The 18,748-nt window shown below is 52.8% G+C and overlaps 1 protein-coding gene across 7 annotated transcripts in view; it reads left to right on the top strand.

Moving 5' to 3' along the window:
• NIN (ninein) overlaps nt 1-18,748 on the top strand; it is a 93,561-nt gene that overhangs the window by 7,655 nt on the left and 67,158 nt on the right. For all 7 annotated transcript variants that reach the window (XM_014595142.3, XM_059723389.1, XM_019494080.2 and 4 more), the window contains exon 3: nt 9,770-9,851. In XM_014595142.3, the coding sequence (XP_014450628.1) occupies nt 9,770-9,851 (82 nt within the window). The remainder of the gene's footprint in view (nt 1-9,769; nt 9,852-18,748) is intronic.

Here is an 18,748-nt window from a genome sequence, read left to right as displayed (position 1 = left end):
TCACTGACGGGGCTCCCTGTACCTCTCTGCTGCCTGGAGTGGGACCCACCCCCCTGCCAGCTCCTGCCCATGGTCCACACACCAGCCCAGGGCCTTCACGGGGTGTGTGAGCTGGACCTAGCGCTGCAGGCAGTGCACTGCATGCAACCTAGGCCCAGCTCTCATGCCACAGGCAGCATGTACCCCACATGAGTCCCAGGGCTGTGTGGACAGTGGTGCATGGGACTGGACCATCTGCAAATGTTGTGCACAGCACAGGACATGGGTGTGGGGTGTGTGCTCCATGCAGTGCCCTGTGTACTGGCTCTGGGTCCAGCGCAGTGCCACCTGGGGTATGCACTCCATGCCGGCTCCCTGTGCCAGGTACAGCGCATGCAGCATGTGTCGGCCCCAGGGCTGACTGTGCCCAGGGCCCCTGGCCCAGTGCAGGGCGTCCACTGGCTACGGCACACAGGCTGCATCAGTGAAACACGTGCCTAAACTGATCCCCTGTGCAGTTTGCAGCATGTGAGGTGCCAGGGTCAGTATGCAAAGCCCAGGCCAGTCCAGTAGCCCCAGGAGCAGATTGCATGGCTCTGTGGGTTGGATCCAGCCTGTGGGCCCTATGTTTGACACCCCTGCTTTACAAAATCCCAGCCATGCCATACATTAGTGTCCTCTTGCAGGCAAAGAAGCAAAGAAAAGAATGAGCTGAACTCCCTGTTCTGCACAGCAGGGCTTCTCTTCTTGCCTTCTGCTTCTGCTAGTGTTGCACTAAAGTAAACTGAGGCTTGCACTAGCCTATGTCCTAGTGCATTGCATCTGCCTTGGGGGCTTAAGTGCCCTGCTGCTCTTGGATGGCAGAAGGAGGGTGCTCTTCTCTGCTGTGACCCATGAGTGCAATGACTCCAACCTACCCTTGGCCTGAGCCAAAAGCGACTCCATTCTGGGATCATCTTTGTTGTAAGGAACTGGCCTGCTCTCTCTGGTGGCTTTCACTTGAACCAGAGTGAGCTTGCTAGTCAGTCCCTGGAAGGGGAATTGGTGACAGGGAGGAAAGTGTGTTGCTGCTTGATGCATTTCTCAAATCTTCAGAAGTTTTCTCACTGGGTGAGAATGGCTCAAGAACCACTTCCTTCCTGCTGTGCTGTGGGAACAGCTTTCTGCTTTAACCCTTGCATGAAAACGTGGGTCTTGTTGGCAAGCAAACCCCGCTGAGTGGCTTTGAACTGGTGCCATGCTATGTGTGGATACTCTTCCAGCTGCTTGCAACCTGGGTTCCCTCTGATCTTTAAGAGGCACAGGCTAAAAAGCTTCATCTTGTATGTCAGGTAATAGCACTTTTAACAAGCACCCACGGACACAGGCTGAAAAGCTTCATCTTGTTGAAAGTGCTGTTATCTCGGGTACAGCTGCTTACATCTGCTTCAGAGATCAGTGGTGCAAAGCTTTGTGCAGACAGGCCCTTATAGGACATTCAAGAAGCAAGGCTGGAAGTGTCCAAAAGGCTGCAATTCTTTGTTCATTCCCCAGGCAAGTGCCTGTGCTTTGTTTTACTGTGGATGTGGTTAGAGTTAAATGTAGGTGTATATATACTAGTTTCCCCCTTACTGCTTTCCTGAGACAGCAAAATCCCTGTGCAAGAAGAAATCCTATAACTTGCAGCTGTGGCGACCTTCCAGCTGATGGGAGCTCCCTGCTTTTATGATGGCTTTAAAGACCCTTACAAATGACCAAAGCCAAGCTACCTTCAGCCACGGCTTTAATCTTTTCTTTTTGCAGTCTATTGTATTCCCCGTTGCTGTATGACGAGCAGCGGGAGCTTTTGGAGCTGCACCACAGTCGTGAGTGTAAATCATGTAGGGGAGGAGCTGCAGGATGTGAATTGTTCCTTGTGGGCTCTGCCCATAACAGTGTTTCCCTTTTGCCAGCAACTGCAGGTGCACCCGCAGCTCCCAGCTTGCTTGCAATGCCTGTCATACAAGTGACTGCTCCTTGCGTTTTAGAGCGGTATTATGATGGGGCAGTTCCCTTATAGACTTAAATGTCAGTGTGGTAAACATTGAACCACTTGCAGCGTGGCACCTCTTCAAGCATCCCCTTGCCATGGGGCTGCCCAACCCCTGTTCCCCTGAAAACGGGGCTCCTCTGCATGAGGCTCCTTTGCTTTGCAAACTCCTGGAAAATGCAATTGCTGATAAGTAAAAGCAACCAAAGAGAGCAAGGAAGTCAGGCTTCCTCTGCTCCAGGAGAGGACCGAGCTATCACTGGACTCGACCGTTTTTCCCCAAGCCCATTTTGACTTTTTTTAAAAACACACCACTTCCTTTTCCCGCATTCCTCATTGAGTTGCAATTCTCTTACTGACAATGCATTAGCAGATGCGAGAGGAAATTGCTGACCTTTCCAATTGCAGCCTGGCGCTTGTGCAAGTCCCAGTTCCTTTCCACACCACAGTCGGGCCGGAGCTTGTCCCGTTCAGGCGCTGTCACCTGGCTTGGTCTTTGCCAGGCTATCCAGGCAGACAGGAAAAAGGAAGGGATGCCTCGGGGTAACCCTAGTGCCTCGAACAGCCTGGGCGGTGAGAGCAGAGCTGAAACCAGAAGGGAGATGCCCTGTTTGATGACAACACGGTTGCAGGCAGGGTAGTCCGAGATCGAAACGGCATGTGGTAAACACTTGGTCCAGACAAATGGTGGGGCTCTTATTAAAGGCTATCATGAGGATTGAGTCACTCTTGCAGGGTTGTAACAACATGCTTAATCTTCTGAAGCTTTCCTGAGGGTATGGAAAAGCTCAGGAACTGTTTCCCTTCTCTTTGGGGACCGTTCGCAATTACAGTCTTACGACTTGCAGAGCGTTCCCGTAATCTTTGTCTCCAGCCTTTCCTCACGCGCCCCGGCTTACACCCGAGCTGGTAGCATCAATGGTCCATGTCTAAGTAGGAGACTGATTTAATGGTTCTGAATCCTCAGGGGTTTCCTAGGAAGGTTGTCAAGAGGACAGCCGTCAGCATGCTGCTTTCCGAGCTCGGAGATGGGTGCTCATCGTGGCATGAGCTGTTGCATTCGTGTGCCTGTCTGGGGCAAGGGGGAGACAGGTTGGCCGGTCAGTGGATCAGCGGCTTGGCATGCTTTTGCCTCGATAGGGACTGCACAGAGTCATGGCAAGCAGCAGGGTGTTTGCTCAGCCCTCCGGTGATGAAAGTTAAACAGCAATGCCCATAACAAATACAGCTCTCGCTGTAGTCGGTGGTTACCTGGAATTCTGTCAGTTTAATTGAATGCGCTTGAGCAAACACCGCTTTCTCTGCCGCTGCCTGAGACTCCAAGGATTAACCGATGCCCTGTCTTTGTGGCATGGCTCGGTTTACATGCGAATCCTGCCGCTTGTCTTGCAGTAAAGCAAACGCAACAGTTCTTCGTGCCATGGTGCCCAAAGGCAGTGCTTGAAGTCACTCCTGCAATTCCTCTGTGGGGTGCAGGTCCTTGCGCCTGTTGGAAATTTAGCTGCTGGCATTAGAAGATCGTTGCTGATGGTCCTGCATTCACAACCAATTACGACTGGTGCATCAGAAACGGGTAGCGCTACCCGGCAGGCGATGCCAGCCATAAGCATTGGGACTCGAGCAGGGGTTTGCATTTGGGTTGACTTCAGGGTGGGGTTGAGAATCTGGCAGGCCGTGCATCTAATGCATGGTATAGTTGGGTGAGGCTCAACCAGTGCTAACCAGGGATGCCTTACCCTGGCATGGGCAGCCTAGCGTGTGATGTGGTCTGGTCTGGGGGCTTTCCTTGCAGGTGTCACTCGCCAGCGTGCCCTATAGTGTAAACCGTGGCTGGAGTCCATCTGCATTGCCACCACCCTCAGCTATATCTGTGCAAAAGTGTTGTGCCGGCACGGCTGAAAAATTGCAGTGTGTGGTGGATGACTGTCCCCTGTGACCTGGCTGGCTGGAGACTGGATATCGGATCTGAGGCCTGCAGGAGAGCTCCCTTTGCAACTCACCTTTCGAGGATGGACATGGGGGGCCACCCCTCTTTAGCCCAGAGGACTGCAACAACCTCCTGCACTCCTCTTCAATGCTTTTTTGCATAACAAATAGGGGCTTTGTTTTAAGAGAGCCTCCCGTCCCATTTCCTGTGCGCTGGAAGCCCTCCCTGTGCCGTTCCAATTGGTTGCCGCGAGTTCACAGACAGAGGATTATGCCTTCAAGTCGGGGATCTTCTGTGAAGAATAAGGAACAAGAGAGAAGAAGCCGGTCCTCTTCCCCCATGGGGGACTCTGGTGATAATTTGTATTATGCAGGCGAAGAGTGGAAAACAGCAAGTGGCTTGACACAGGCATGTTTCCCTTTTAGTGCTAATCAGGGCACTAGTTCATAGGAAACTTCCTCTCTAAAATTGGTCTTGGGAACGCTCGGCAGCCTACCGTTCAATTAGCTTCTGATTACTGTAGGGAAATGGGTTGTCCTAGCTATGTACATATTGGCATGTGACTGCTGTTTCCGTTGGATGTACTTGAAAAATTCTTCTCACCTGGGACCAAGATGATGCTATTGATGGGCAAATAAAATATCGTCTAGTCTCCCCTCCCTTCCCTGGGCCTTGCAGTCGAATGTTTGCATGGGATAGTGAAACATGCAGATGGATTTGCAAGGCTGCTTTCAAGAGGCACAAGCCCAGCTAGTTTCCATTATGGTTTTCCCATGCAGTCGCTTCAGTCTGCCCTGCCCGGAAGACAGGGCTGGTTGTTTTCCTGGGCATTTGGCGCTGCATAGGTCAGTAGATCCCTGGGGCTGGTTTGGATCTCTGGCTTGTACGCAGTGCGTTGTTACTACCTGTCACATTTCTCGAGCTGCATCACTCCTTAATAAATACTACGATGGCTGTTCATGACAGCCTGGCGGCTGCACGACATGGTGGACTGCTTAGAGTCCTGGAAAGTAGGGCTGGAAGGGAGCGGAGGAGGTCACATCTAGGCCCACTCTGCTCATGGCAGGGTCATCCCTGCCCAAATCATCCCATATGAGCCCTTGTCTAGCCAAGCCCTGAAACGACACAATCTACTGTGCTGCACAACTACGACACCGGAAGCCCCCTAACCTGCTGCCAGTAAAACCTCAAAGAGCTGCAGAAGGGGTGCTGTCCCCTTAAAATTGAGTCGTCCTTGAAGAGCTTGCACAGGCTTAGGAGCTCTCCAGCCCAACCTCTTGTGTGCATTTGGTTTGGGGGGTCATTTTTAACCATTGCAATGGCCTGAACCTTTTGGCAGGGTGGCCTCCGAGGAATGCATGGTCAGGGAGGGTTTTCATCCAAACAGTCGGCCGCACAAGCAACATGAACAGGAAGAGGGTAATTTTTTTCTCCTGTGTGGTTTTCCTGACACTATTCTTCTTCAGACAAAAGCCAGTTGAAAGAATGAAAGGAAACCCCTCTTTGTGCACGCAGGGTTTCCACTGCCCGTGCGCCTCTAAGAGTTCGAAGTTGTCACTTGAAAGACCCAGGCCAGGGTGCATGTCCTGCGATGCATCAAAGTGCTTTTGCTGTGCGACATCTGTGCTTTGGGACGTACAATCGCTGCCCTGGTCTTTGACGGTGCCCTCTTCCCCCTGCTGTGCCTGTATCCGGTTAGGGTTAGGGTGCTCCCAGTTTTGGGGACAAGGTGCCTGGTAGCTGTGCAGTAGGGTAGCTAGTGTAGCTTTGAGCAGCGGTTAGATGAACGCCTGTCTAAGATGCTTTAGACTGGGCTGGTCCTAACACGAGCAGGGCACCGGGCTAGATGTGACCGCCTGAGGGCCCCGCCAGCCCGACTCTTCTATAATTTTGTGCCATTCAGCGGAGTCCCTGTACATCTTATCGAACACCCGCGGCTCTCATTTCACTCCCAAATGCACCAGGCTTGCGACTCGCGGTGTCGGATCCCAGGACCAGCGGTCTGCATTTTAAATGCCACTGCGGCGTTGATTTGCAGCGTTCGCTTTTTCAGGCTGCATTTACCCCACCGGCTCCTTCCCTGAAGCCGGGTATCTGGGTCCTGTTTGATGCGGTCATGGTAAATTCGCTGCGTGGGGCAGGAACGAGAGCCATCTGTCCCGTGCGCAGCTGCTGGGCTGGAGAGGAGCAGCGCGGGGAGCACTGGTCTCTTTCTCCCCCTCCTTCCCCTTCATTAACACGTCTCATAAAATGCGTCCTGTTGCATAACACGGACTTGGCAGGACCGTCTCCCAGCCCGTAGCAGTGGCGTGTTGTGTAGCGCTTCCCTCCAGACAATGAGCGCTCTGTTGGGTACGAACAATACGCTCATTTGCTCATGTTCCCTGTTCCTTGGCTATCCTCACCTACCCTCGGCACAAAAGGGGCTGTTCTGCCCCTTGCTGCCAGGAGAGGTACCTGTCCAATTCCTGCTCGTCACTGAGTGCATTTCTTGCTCCTTTTGTCTTTTGTTCCCTTGCCCCAGCCGTTCGGCCCGACGTAGCCAGAGTTTGTTCCTTAGCCCGAGCAGGCCCTTAACTAAGTTAAGCTGCAGCAAGCGATGCTCGGAGAACGGGTCTAATGGGATCTTTGTATCTTTTTCAAATCCTTATTAGCCAAAGTGGATTATGTGCCATTTACACCTGCTGAATTGGCACCCGGGGCTCTGCTCAGCCCGCCAGGAATTTGGTGCAGAGTTTGATGGATCACCTCCTGGTAATTGCCCGGCTGTGAATTTTTATGGGCTCGGAGGCTCTCTGGTACACCAGGGCAAAGCAGCAGGGTGTCCCGGAGGGCTTGGGCTTCTGCTTTCATTGTTTGGGACTTTCCAGCATGTCCCCCACCCCCAGCCTCGGCCAAGGCACTGCAGCCAGCAGAGCGGCAGGGGTAACAAAGAGCCCTGTCCAGGACCCCAGCTCCCAAGCTACCCTGCCCGACTCCTGCTCGCAGGCGACGTGCCCCGAGAGGCTGCACTGCTGGCTTGGCGGGGCTCGTGGCTGGAAGCAGCGGGTCAGCTTCCTCGCGCAACCTGGGTTTAAGCCCCCCTCCCCTCCTCGCAAGGATGATGCATGGGGGAGCTGTTAATCTAACTCCCTCATCTTTTATTCATGCTCATTTAGTTTAAATGTCAAGTTTTTTGTTGTTTTTTTTTTTAATCAGGCAAATTCTCCCGTCACTATAAACTGCCCTTTGAAGTGCACCAGCGTCTGGAAATGAATGGCAGCAATTAAGATTCAGATGAAGGCGTCTCTAACAAGTTTCTTTGCTGAGCGTATTCCGAACTGTTTAATTACTCCTTGTGCATGTGCTTAAAAGAGAAATCTAGCAGCCATTTGCATAACGTGAATGGCTCAGTCCGGAGTTTCTTTGTGCTAAAGATGAGTGGCAGAACGCCTGGGTTGTTCGTCGTGACGGCCGTGTGTACGGTACGGCGGCCCTTATGGTCTTACTTCTGCCCTCTGGACCGGCCGTGATGAGGATAAATCTCTTACTGGCCAGGAGGGCATGTTGAGCGTGATTACGCTGTGTATCTGCTAGCGAGCTTCCTAGCTGTCACTCGGTACCTGCAGTACTTCCCCGTTTTAGCAACAGTTCGGTCCTCGGATGTTATATAAAACGGCACCTGCGGTGAATTCCTATCTGCTGACTCGGCTGGTGTAGACCAGACCCGAGCCGCGCGGCTCGTTAGCGTAGGATGATTTTTTCAGAGAGGGCAGACGAGCCTTGATGCCACGCTACGACGTCTGTCCAAATTCCTTTGGGCTGAATGAGCGCTCGCAGAAGGTAGCTATGGATTGCAAGTGACCCGTGTCAAATAACCTCGCCAGCTGTCCCGGGATTTTCTTTTCTGTCTTGCCGTGTAAACTGGCTGCAGATATGCAGCCTGGCTACCTGGAATTAGTGGCATGCTGAAATACGCCTGCGGATAACGTTACGCCCCCTGCACAACTGTTAAGGGCAGCGCCGCTTAAGGGGCACAGATAAGAAAGGACAGTGGGACGGCACGAATTCGGGCCAGCTGTGCAACCATCCTTCCTTGCTTTTTAGCTTGACTGTGTTTAAAACTAGTGCCTCCTGGTCCTGTCGGTGACCCCGCAAAGATGGACTGGCTGCCAGCGATCAGGGATGAACGCAGGCATGGGCGAACTGGGCGGCCACCTGGGGCCCAGACAGAAAGAGGGTCCAAAAATGGCCATTTCACCCGGGGCCCAGATAGAAAAAGGACCCGAAAAAAGTAATTTTTAAAATTACTATTATCATTCTCTGGTGAAGGAGGGCCCAATGCTAAAAGTTCACCCAGGTCCAGCAGGAGGCTAAGTACGGTGCTGCTGGTGGTCTCAAGTCTGACGGCTCGCGGCCTAGAAACAGCAATGCCAAGAGCTGAGCCTTTCTTCCATCCATCCTGGGGGTTGTTGTCTGAAGCTGTAATTAAGACTGTCAAGCATTTCTTTGGCACCCCTTGTGTGCGACTACTAGAAGACCCATATTTCATTCAAAGCAGAAACCTCGTGCTCATGAAAATGTCAGTTGTTTCATGAAACAGATTAGCGCGGACCATAAAACTAGTCTCAGATGGGCTTGAGAGAGGAGTCTGTTCTGCCTGGGAGGCTGGATGGGTCTCCCTCAGCTCTGGTTATTCAGTTCATGGATATGCATGCACACGGTCGAGCGCACTCCTCCTCTGCTTCCTTTGGGAAGGTGTGTGCGCCCAAGAAGGGATGTAAAGTAGGGGTCGTGTTTGCCGCTAACTAGCCCCTGCAGTGAGAGCGGCACGGTCCCCTGTGCAGCGGGGGTGAGTGCCAGCTGCTCTCCTGGGGAGGAGGTAGAAGTAGCAGCGTGCCCGGCTTGCTCCAGAAAAGCGCTGGTGCTTGCCAAGTGCAGCATCCGGCTTGCTCGGACCGCAGATCACGGCTCTTCGTCTGCATGGCTCGTCACTCTTCATCCGCAGTGGACTGCAGGTCTCTCCCTGGGGTAGCGGCAGGACACCACCCCGCTTATTCTCTGACGGCCACGCTGCTGTGGAGCGGTGGCAATCGACCCGCAAGGGAGGTGCACTGAGAGAAGCGGGCCGAACTGAGAGTGGGTCTCAGCAAATGAATATCCTTCCCCGGAGGGGAGAGAGGACTGTAAGTTTTTGCTGCAAAACTTTGGCAGCCTTCCCCCAAAGCACATCCCGTGGGGACGTGCTTGTCTGCTCCACAGCCGTAAAGGTAAACCGTGAGGTCCCTTCTTGGATGGAGAGAAGGAGACCTTGGGGTCTTTTTAAGTAACAGGCTTTTAAATACCAAGAACAATGAGACCACCATCCCGGGTGCTGAGACGGGACACGGCTGAACGAGGCTGGAACTGAGGTTGTCTAGACATCTCCTGACAGTCCAAATTTAAGCTCACTTTGTAGACGGTGTTCGGGGTGCATCCTTTGCCGTCGTGAAGGATGCTCTGAGAACCGTCCACTGGGAAGCACCAGTGCTGCTCAGGAGAAGAGTCCAGCTGACTCGGACCCGGCAGCAGTGGGACCTCGTGTAACACGCCTGTATGTTTAGGTACCTTTGGCTCTTTGCAGGCACAGGACGTAGCTTTGGGTTCCCTGTTGTTTTCTCCTCTGCCCCCAAAGCTTGGTGGAGAAGATTTGGGCTCACTCATGACTCTTGCAGCAATGCTTTTGCTTAAGTTAAAGTGCTGGGGCTCTTGGAGGAGCTGGGTTTGGTATGGAGAGCTGTTTGCTTGAAATGAGTGGCTCATCATTGCTGCCTTTATGCAGGAGCTGCACTCGAGCGGATTGATTCACTTCCACGTTGTCCTTCCTTTTTCTGCAGGTTCACTTTGACCAGTTTAAAGAAGCACTGATCCTCATCTTATCCAGAACCTTATCAAGTGAGGAGCACTTCCAAGAGCCAGGTAAAACATCTTTTGATGCACTTGAGGAAAGGGGCCATAGACCGAGTTGACACTGGGTTCTCATTGGTATGGCAAGAGGCTTCAGTGCATGGGAGGAGGTTGGTTGGCTTTACAAATGCTTTGTTAGGCATTTATATCCCGCTTCTCGTGTGACTGAGACGCCTCGGCAGGCATGTGGAATTCGAGCAAGTGTTCAGGTCGCCGAGTTTTGCTTCTGCTTTTATGTAGACCAGGCCCCAGAGCAGTAAGTCCCCTGCAGAAACAAGTACAGACGCCAACTCTCTGCTGTCCGTGCTGGCAAATCGACAGCTGCGGCACTAAAATGGACTGCCCGAATTCCAGTCTCCCCGAGGAAGCGACTGCAGTGCTTTTGAGGGAGGGTGGGTGGGTGGGTGGGTGGTAACACCCAGTCGAGGAAAGAAGATTGCATGCTGTACGCATCTGTGTCCTCCCTGCGGTGGGACAGATGGAAGTGGAGTCAATCCGTTTGATGGGCTCGGGAGAGAGGGTGTTCAGGTGTGGCCAGGGTACAGGATTGGGCCTTGCGACATGGGTGTTGAAGCCATTTAATGGCTCTGGTCGACTTCCCACTTGCAGAATGGGAGTAACATCTCCTCCTCCTTCCTGCTTGCATTCTTGCACTTAGATGGATGCAGGGGTGCTGGTCACAACCCAGCAGAGCGGGGCCCTCATCCTAGTTTTGGCCACGAGCAGTCACTGGAAGAGTGACAGGCTGGTCTGTTGTGTCCCGAAAACTTCAGCAAGTCTCACCCAACAAAGCTTCTCCCTTCCCAAAACACAAGCCGCTTTCTTGTGCTATTTGGCCTTGAACATGGGCAGAAGTGGGAGGGATAAGCCAGCACTAGTGCATCCTTTCACAAAGAGCAAAGGCCTGGTGACATGGGCTGCTGCCTTTCCAGTCTCTGGTGACTATAGATCCTGACTTCTTTACCCTAACCTTCAGTCTGGCAACAAGAGCCCCATACCTTTGTTTGGACAAATGATGGCATCGGTGTCTAGGTCTGTGATTCTCAGCTGGGGCATTGCAGCACCCTGGGGTGTTGCAAGATGCTTTTAAGGGTGCCATGGGATGCCGTCCAATATTAGCACTGTCGGGTGTGCCAACACCTATGCATGATTCATAGGATAAACCCAGAGATTTCAGACAGGACATGCTGTCCTGTTGTGGCTGTGTTTTTACATGGCTCCATTGCTTTCACTTGTTTCTTGACTAAGTAAAAATAGAGCGCTGATGTTTTCTGAGGGGGGCCTCGAGTCTAACAACGTTGGCAAGCACTGCTGTGGGCCTTCAGAGCACCCCTCTATTCAGACTCATGAGAAGAGCTGAGCTTTCAACAAGCAAGAAACCATTGGCGCAGACATCTGTAGCCGGCACTGGCTGTGCTCCTGCCTTGTACTACCTTGCAGGAGAAATCCCATCATGCAGATGAGGCCCGGGCCCTGGGCTGGCCTGATTGCTGCTCTGTCTTGCCTGATTGCAGTGGAAAAGGTCAAGTACGCGCACCCAGATTGCAGCTCCATATGGCGGCTTCCGTGTTGCAGAGAAGCCAATGTCTTTCCTGCACAGGCATGCTGCTAGCCGCTGGAGCGATTCTTGCTGGAGAAACACCAGGCAGGAAGGATCCTCGCCCTGCGGGTGAGATGAAGGCTGTCCAGCAAAAAGGGGTCCTGCGGAGCTGCTTGTGATAGACCCTCAAGGTCTCTGCCCTGAGCCGAGCCTGTGGAGGGGTGGCTTCTGCGTCCTTAGCTGCCTCGTAGCCCTAATTTACACACGGCTCCAAGCAAGCTTGCACGCAAAGTCCCTCTGCAGGGGCAGAGCCCTCTTTATTAACGGCAAGGTTTCTGATGCTGCCGGCAGCTGGCCAAAGGGGTGTGCGGGCACCCCCACGCCTTCAGCCACCCGCTTCCTTTGTGCGGAGGTGCCCAAACCACCAAGGCGAGCTTTGGTAGTTGGGTGGTGGCAGCTGCTGCCAGCTCCAACAGGTCTTAGCAGCAGCAAAGTGTGGACCTAACCCAGGCATGAAGGTCTTCTATGAATGACTGTGGAGATGCACAAGATGGCCCACAGCGGACAGGCTTGATGTGATGTGATGTGGTGTGGAGGTGAGTTTTGCTCAGAGCCGGGTGTTCCCTGCAAGGGAAGCAAGTATCTGGAGTCCCCTGCGCTGTGCAGGGACTTGTGACATACTGTGAGAGTCTGCAGGGAACTTGTCCATTTTCGAGCACTGCAGTGACCGTGTGTCTTGTTCCACTGTCCTTGCAAAGCCGTAGCCATTAAGGACGTGGACGGCGTTATGCATTCGCTGTGGCACTGATATGGGTCTGCAAACGGCCCTGGGGTATCTCGCTTCGTGGTTTGGGGAGGAGGTGACTTGGAGTCTGAAGTGAAATAGGCACCTTTCCTTTTCCCTTCACCCTGATTGATTGGCTAACGAGTAGCACTACAGGCCTGGTGGCAATGGGTCATCTTCCTGCCTCAAAGCCAGTGCTGCAGCATGCAGCCGAGGAGGGGACATGTAGCTGGTGGGGAAATGGGTAACAGGGCAGGAGCTAAAATCCCAGGAACAGGGCACTGATCAGGTGAGGCACCTTTGGGTGCAGCGCCGAGCCCTGGTGTGGGGGTGACCAGCCCAGTTCTCCTTTCAAGGAGACAGTCTGAGACTAAAGCAGACTTGAAGGGTCTATGCGACCGTCACTATTGGGGTGCTCAACTGGACAGCTCAGCCCAGGGGTGACCTATAGAGCAACACAGACCCAAGGAGGGGGAAGAGAGCTGGCCGAGCAACTGAGATGGAACCGGAGTGGTCTCCATTGAGACTTCATTAAAGGAAATGTTTAATGCTTGACATACTAGAGAAACAAGTAGGGCCTAAAAGCTGCGGGAACAACGCGTCTTGCTAAGGGGAAGCAGCGGGACGGCGTTGTAAGGCACAGCGGGTTCCCAGCATGTTGCATCTGGGGAGAGCTGAGGGTGCAGGCTGCAGACAGACTGCACAACAGAGCAAAAGAAAGGTAGCAGCCAGGTGGAAGAATAATCCCGTGTGCTACGGCAGCAGCCCGGGGTACAGCCACGACAGCAGCGAGGAATGGGAATCTGTTCTGTTCTACGTTCCTACCTTTTTAAGAAGCATCACTGTTCCCGTTGTAAGGACAAACAGGAGAGCCTCAAGTGCTCAAAGCATCTTGTTGTTCCCAAGCCAAACTCCAAATTAGTCTTTTGAGACTCTTTTTTGGGTGAACAGACTAAGATAGTCCTCTTCAGTGAAGCCGATAAGGACCAACAGTCCAGAGAGCTAGGACCTGGCACCCCTCTGCTGTCTGCCGTTCACCAGCCCAGGCCCCTCTCCTTTTGTTTCAACTGGACGTGAAATAAAATTAGTCTCGGACTTAATAGAAAGAAGCTAGGGAATCAAAGGTAGTTTCTGTGCTCTTCGGCTCCTCCAGAAAACTGCCAGTTTCAGCAGGATATGGCCATCTTCCAGGCTTTCCTGGGGTTTAGACATGGCATCTGGTAACTCCCCTACCTGTCCTGGTGGAATAAAATGAAGCGCGAGTTTTCAGGGCACCTGCAGCTCCTGCTGACAGCAGCTGGAGTTCGTGGGGAGCACTTGAAAAGTGTTTAGCATCTTTAGCATCTGCACTTCACAGCTCCTATTGATGTAGCTCACCTGTATGTAAATCATGTAATCCCTCCCTTCCAGGCTTTCAAGGGGTGGGCAATGTGCTGGCCAAGAAAGGAGCAGTAGCTTAATGAGGGGGTTGCTGGATTTCAGTAGAAGTGCTGGATCTGTCTCCCTCTCAAAGGGGCTGTAGTGAAGTGTCATTTATTCTCTGTATACTGTTAGGCTTAAAGGAGGGAGGTGGAAAAAAACCCTGCCAAAAGCAGGGAGGAGAATACAGTCTTCAGCAGATGCCTGGCTTTGTTCGGGGAGTGCAGACAACCCTTTGCTCCACGGCAAGGTTGCATGCAGCCAACAGTGCAACTTTTCCCTTTGAACGTTGGCCCCAGCATCCCTTTGCTGAACAGGACGCAGCAGAGGGTTTTCATCTCCTTCCAGCCCTAGAAATGGCTTAAGGGACACTGCCAGAGGTGGCACATCTGGCCACAACAAGCTTTCTGTTTAGCATAATTGCTCGGTGCTTGTCAACCGGTCCCCTCCGTGCGCCAACAGGGGACGAAGGCTGATGCCTTGGTCGGCTCTGAATTTGGTTGTTGAATTCCCTTCCAGCTTGTCAGCGGGGAGCTGGCACGCGGAGGGAGGCAGCCATGTGGGTGCTGAATTCATCTGCTCTGCATTTATTGGGCAACCCTCTGGCTGCAAAGCTCTGGCTCTTTAAACAGTTCCTAAAGAGTTATCCTGCTAGCCATTGCTACCCAACCGAAGCATGGGAATGCCAACAGGCTGCCGTCCTACCTCGAGAGGAGGCCTCCTTGGAGCCACATTTGTCACTTAACAGGTAATCAAAAGGCACGCGCTTCGCTAGGAAGCGTTGTCGTACGGGCCTGGAAGGCATTTCTCCTTAACGTGCTTTGACAAGCCGGTTAATTTGGAAGCGTTTGCTGCTTTTAATTCTGGAGCAACCTATGTTTGGAGAGCAAGCTGCTCTCCGCCTTGGGTTTTCGGTGAGCGTTGGAATATCGTCTTTGATGTTTGTGCCAAGAGCGGTCTCAGAAATCATGGGTTGAGGGCCTGAAGTTAAGAAACTGAGGGGAGAGGGAGAAATTGCATGCATGTAGGTTTTAAAGCCCCGAATCTTCCCCGTGTGCACTCTGCGCTGTCTTGGTTACAAGGGGCTCTGTCTGCATGCCGTTTAGTGTGAATGCAAGGTATGTGCCGGGTATCTCAAAAGAGGAAGACTGATTCTGGGCTAAAGCCCTCAAGTTCTCCTCCAAATCCATGCTCTGGAAAGGACATTTTGCTTCTGCAAACAGACCAAGCATTGCATGTTGGCAACATCTCTGGGAGGCTGGGATCGTGCTTGGGGCACGAGACCACTTCTGTGTTCCTGCTGAGACCCGAGAGGTTTCCGGCTATAGGAGCCGGTCAGCACATCCGGGCACTTCTGAGCCAAGCTGCTGGACTCTGGAGCAGCGTCACCACTTGGCCAGATCCTTATGGCCTTCCCATCACTGTGACCCACGCTGGCTTTCAAACAGATGCAGAAATGTGTTTGCAAGGGAGGAGGGGGTGCTGGGTTTCCCAGAGATATTCTGGGAGGGTGTAAAGCCCCAGCACTTAGGACAGGGATTTTTTTTGTGGGGGGAGCTTTTTATTTTTGGATAAGCAGTTGGTGTTCAACCAGCCTGGCTGCAGCGGAGGGTCTAGTGGGAGAGGAGCCGTCCCAGGAATGGCGGGTATTAAAATGGCCTGCACGGTGGCTGGGATAAGTGTCATGGGAGACATGCCAGGGCTAGTGCCAGGAGCCAGACAGATGTCGGGACAAGGAGGCAGCAGTGGTGGCAGGAGGAGGCTTCATCAGTCATAGCGCTGTTGTCCCCAGCACCTGCAGGGTGGGAGCTCCCTTCGTGGCAAGCATCTCCTGGAGACCCACGCCTGCATTGCCTTGCAGTGGGCTTTGCTGCCCTGCCTGTGTTCAGCTCTTCTTCCTTAATAAACGTAACATCTGCCAGGGCCTTTATTGCCCCTGAACAGCATACCAGGATTGATATACCACTACTTGAATGCTCACGGAGCCATCCATAAGACCCATAAGCTTCCTCCTGTTCCCCGGCTCCCCTAACGACGCTAAATTCTGCAAGTTGATGCAAGTTGGCAAACCTTTTACAGTGGTGTCCTACACGGACGTGGCGGCCTCCCCATGAAGATAAACTTACAAGATTAGAGCTGTGAAGCTAGAGGCCGCTGATGCAAAGGAGCCGTCTTGCACCTGCTCGCAAGAAGTTCTCGTGCTTCCTTCACAATGTCGGCACCTCTTCTCTGCAGGGTGACGGTCCCTGCCAGGCCCTTGCCATTGCCTTGCAGTCTCTTGCTGTCTCGTTCCTAGGCTGCTGGGAGCAGTGTGTGAAATACAGACCGAGCAGAGATACCTGATCTGTGACCTGGTCCTACCCGTCTCACACGATGCGTGCAGCGACAGACTTTGTTAGTTGGCAGTCACAGCAGGTTTTTAGCGCCTTTGATAATATTGCAGGGGAAGGAAATTAATTTCTTTAAATGTCTGGCTCTTGGGGCAATGACATCCATCCCCCACCCTTAAAAACGCTTTTCTGTGTTTGGATGTTTTTTGATGCTTGAGTGAGTAAAACGGAGGCTGTTTCGTTGACACAGCTAATGAGAAAGGGATCCGACTCGTGCTTCCCTCTTCTCCTCACCCCATGAGACGGGCTGGGGGAGAATGGTCAAGTGCTTTTCTCTGGTTCAGGGAGTTGGAAAGTAAAGTGCAACCACCATTTAACCAGCAAAATGGAGAGAACCAGGAACTTGGGGTCTTTACATCCACAGTGGAGGTCTCCATCCAAAGTGTAGGCTCCATCAGCCACTGGACTAACCCGTAGACTAGAGGACTTGGGACCTGCAAAAGGTCAGACTGTAGATGATCCCTTCTGGGCCTCAGCTCTGACGGTGCGGCCAGTAGGTGCAAGACAAGCTTAGGGGTCTGCATCAAGAAGCAGAAAGCACAAGACGAATATTGTAGGTGCATCGGGCACCGAACTGGCATAGCAAGCCGACGTACTTCCTTCCCAGCCTGTCACACAGGTGGGACTGAAAGGTCAGGGAACTCGTCCCGTCTCGAAGCTTTCTGTTGGTGAGATGTTTCCCAGCAACTCCTTGGCTACTATCTGCTTGAGTCATGCTGTGTTTATTATGTACCGTGCACAGTACAATGTCCAGCGCCTGCAGCGTGGGTCTGCAGAGCATGGCGACTGCCCAAAGGGGCAGGGGAAGGAGCAGCGGTCTTAAACGGTAGCAAGGGAAATTTAGGTTGGAGATAAGCAAGGACTTCCTCACTAGGAGGGGGGCTCAGCCTTGGAACAGGCTGCCCAGAGAGGTGGTGGACTCTCCATCCTCGAGAGTTTTAAAGAGTGGGTTAGACGCTTGGCTGAGATGGCTTAGACAGGAGTGATGCTGCCCTGAGTAGGGGTTGGGCTAGATAATCTCACGAGGTCCCTTCCAGCCCTGCTCTCCTACAGTCTCAAGAAACTTGTCCTGTGTTCTGGATGGGACTGTTGCTTTCATCAGCATTTTGCCAGCAAACATAGAAAGTGAGGGCTGGATGGGACCTCAGGAGGTCACATCTAGTGCAACCCCCTGCTCCAAGCAGGACCAGCCCCAGCTACATCATCCCAGCCAAAGCTTTGGTTAGCCAGGTTTTGAAAACCTCCAAGGATGGAGCTTCCAACCACCTGGGTAACATCGGTGCAAGTCCTTTTTCTCGTGCTCGGTTTGAACAATGTGAATATTGGGGTGCTGCGAACAGCTTCTGCTTCTCTCCCGGTTCCTGTGCCACAGCTTTTGGAACGGGAAGTCTCGGGGTTTAACATGCAGGTTCTCCCACCGGGCAGGCGGTGGTATCGTGGGAGTCTTGCCCATGATACCCGCCCTGAGACCGCTGCCCTATACCTCCCAGGGAACATAGCTTCCCCCTGCTTTCAAGCTAGCTAGATTTTTTTTTTAACTAGGAAAGTTGGGGCAGCTGCCTAGGTGGTTGTACTGCTTTTTATGCCCTCATCTGAGAAACAGATGCATGCAGCTGGCATCCCAGGTATTAGTGGCAGGGTATTTAAATGGCAGGATAGCAAGGTAACCACATTGTGGGCTAAATAACTACTATTTGGGGACTTCATGGTTGATTACTTCATTATGAAGCACCCTGTGATGTCGGGTGTCCGGTAGAACTATTTCTCCGCTCGCAGGCTGTTGTGGGGCAAACGTTGCCACAACAGCCTGCGCCTCCCATGCAGCAAAACCTTGCTCTTTGGTAGCCCCTCTTTCCCTTCCCGATGCTGCTTCTCCTCCCTGCTTGGGGTAGATCTCATGGGCACTCTGCCACCGAGGGTAGCTCCGATTTGCGTGATGTATAGGATGAGAAGGAGATGAAGCTGAGGGGCTTTGGATGTCGGTGGGACTGTGGATGTCGCAAGCGGTACCTGGTCCGAGTTCAGGGCTTCGAACATGGTCCGGTTTAGCTACCAGGGAGCCGCGACTATGCAGGTCTGCGCCCTAAGACAATGGGAGCGCGGGGGATTCTGTAAGTGCACCGTTACGGGTCAGCGCCGCTTCATTGTTCCCGGGGCCGCGATTGGCTGAGACACAATACGACGCCGGGATAATGAAGTGTGCCATCGGCAGGGGGGCGGGGGTTATGAAACGCATCATCTCCCAACAATGAGGCTTTGTTCGAAGCCGCGCGTTGCCCCAGCCAGTGCTGCGAAGGTGCCCGGGTACCTGTAATGGCAACCTGCCCGCCACTTGTTCCTTCCCGCTGCACAGTGCATCTGGATGGAAAGAAGCCCTGCTCTTGAAGCATCAAAAAAAAAAATCCATTTTGCATCTGCGTGGCTTGCAGACGGAAATAGAAATCCTGCTTTGCTCAGATGTGTGTGCTAGGAAGTCTGGCCCTGCCATGCCAAGAATAAGCTTGCTGGGTTTCCCATCCCCCACAAACTGCATAAGGATCTTGTTGCATTTTCAGGGATGCTTCCCTGCGCTTTCAGAAGCCCTTTATTGGCTAACATGCATTATGGAAGAGCACTACACACACTTTGTCAGCCTCTGAATGCAAAAGCAAGCTCCAGTTCCTGGTTCGCCCATCAAGCACGTTGGCAAAATAGCAGGCTTAAAGGCTCCAGCAGCTCCGTGTAAAAGTTATCTTTATTATCTTACTTGCTATAGCGACTGTTAAAAAAACAAACT

Source organism: Alligator mississippiensis, chromosome 2 (assembly GCF_030867095.1).
Source record: "Alligator mississippiensis isolate rAllMis1 chromosome 2, rAllMis1, whole genome shotgun sequence".
NCBI lineage: Eukaryota > Metazoa > Chordata > Crocodylia > Alligatoridae > Alligator > Alligator mississippiensis.
The sequence above is the reverse complement of the archived record's forward strand: the minus strand, read 5'-3'. Positions and strand labels throughout refer to the sequence as shown.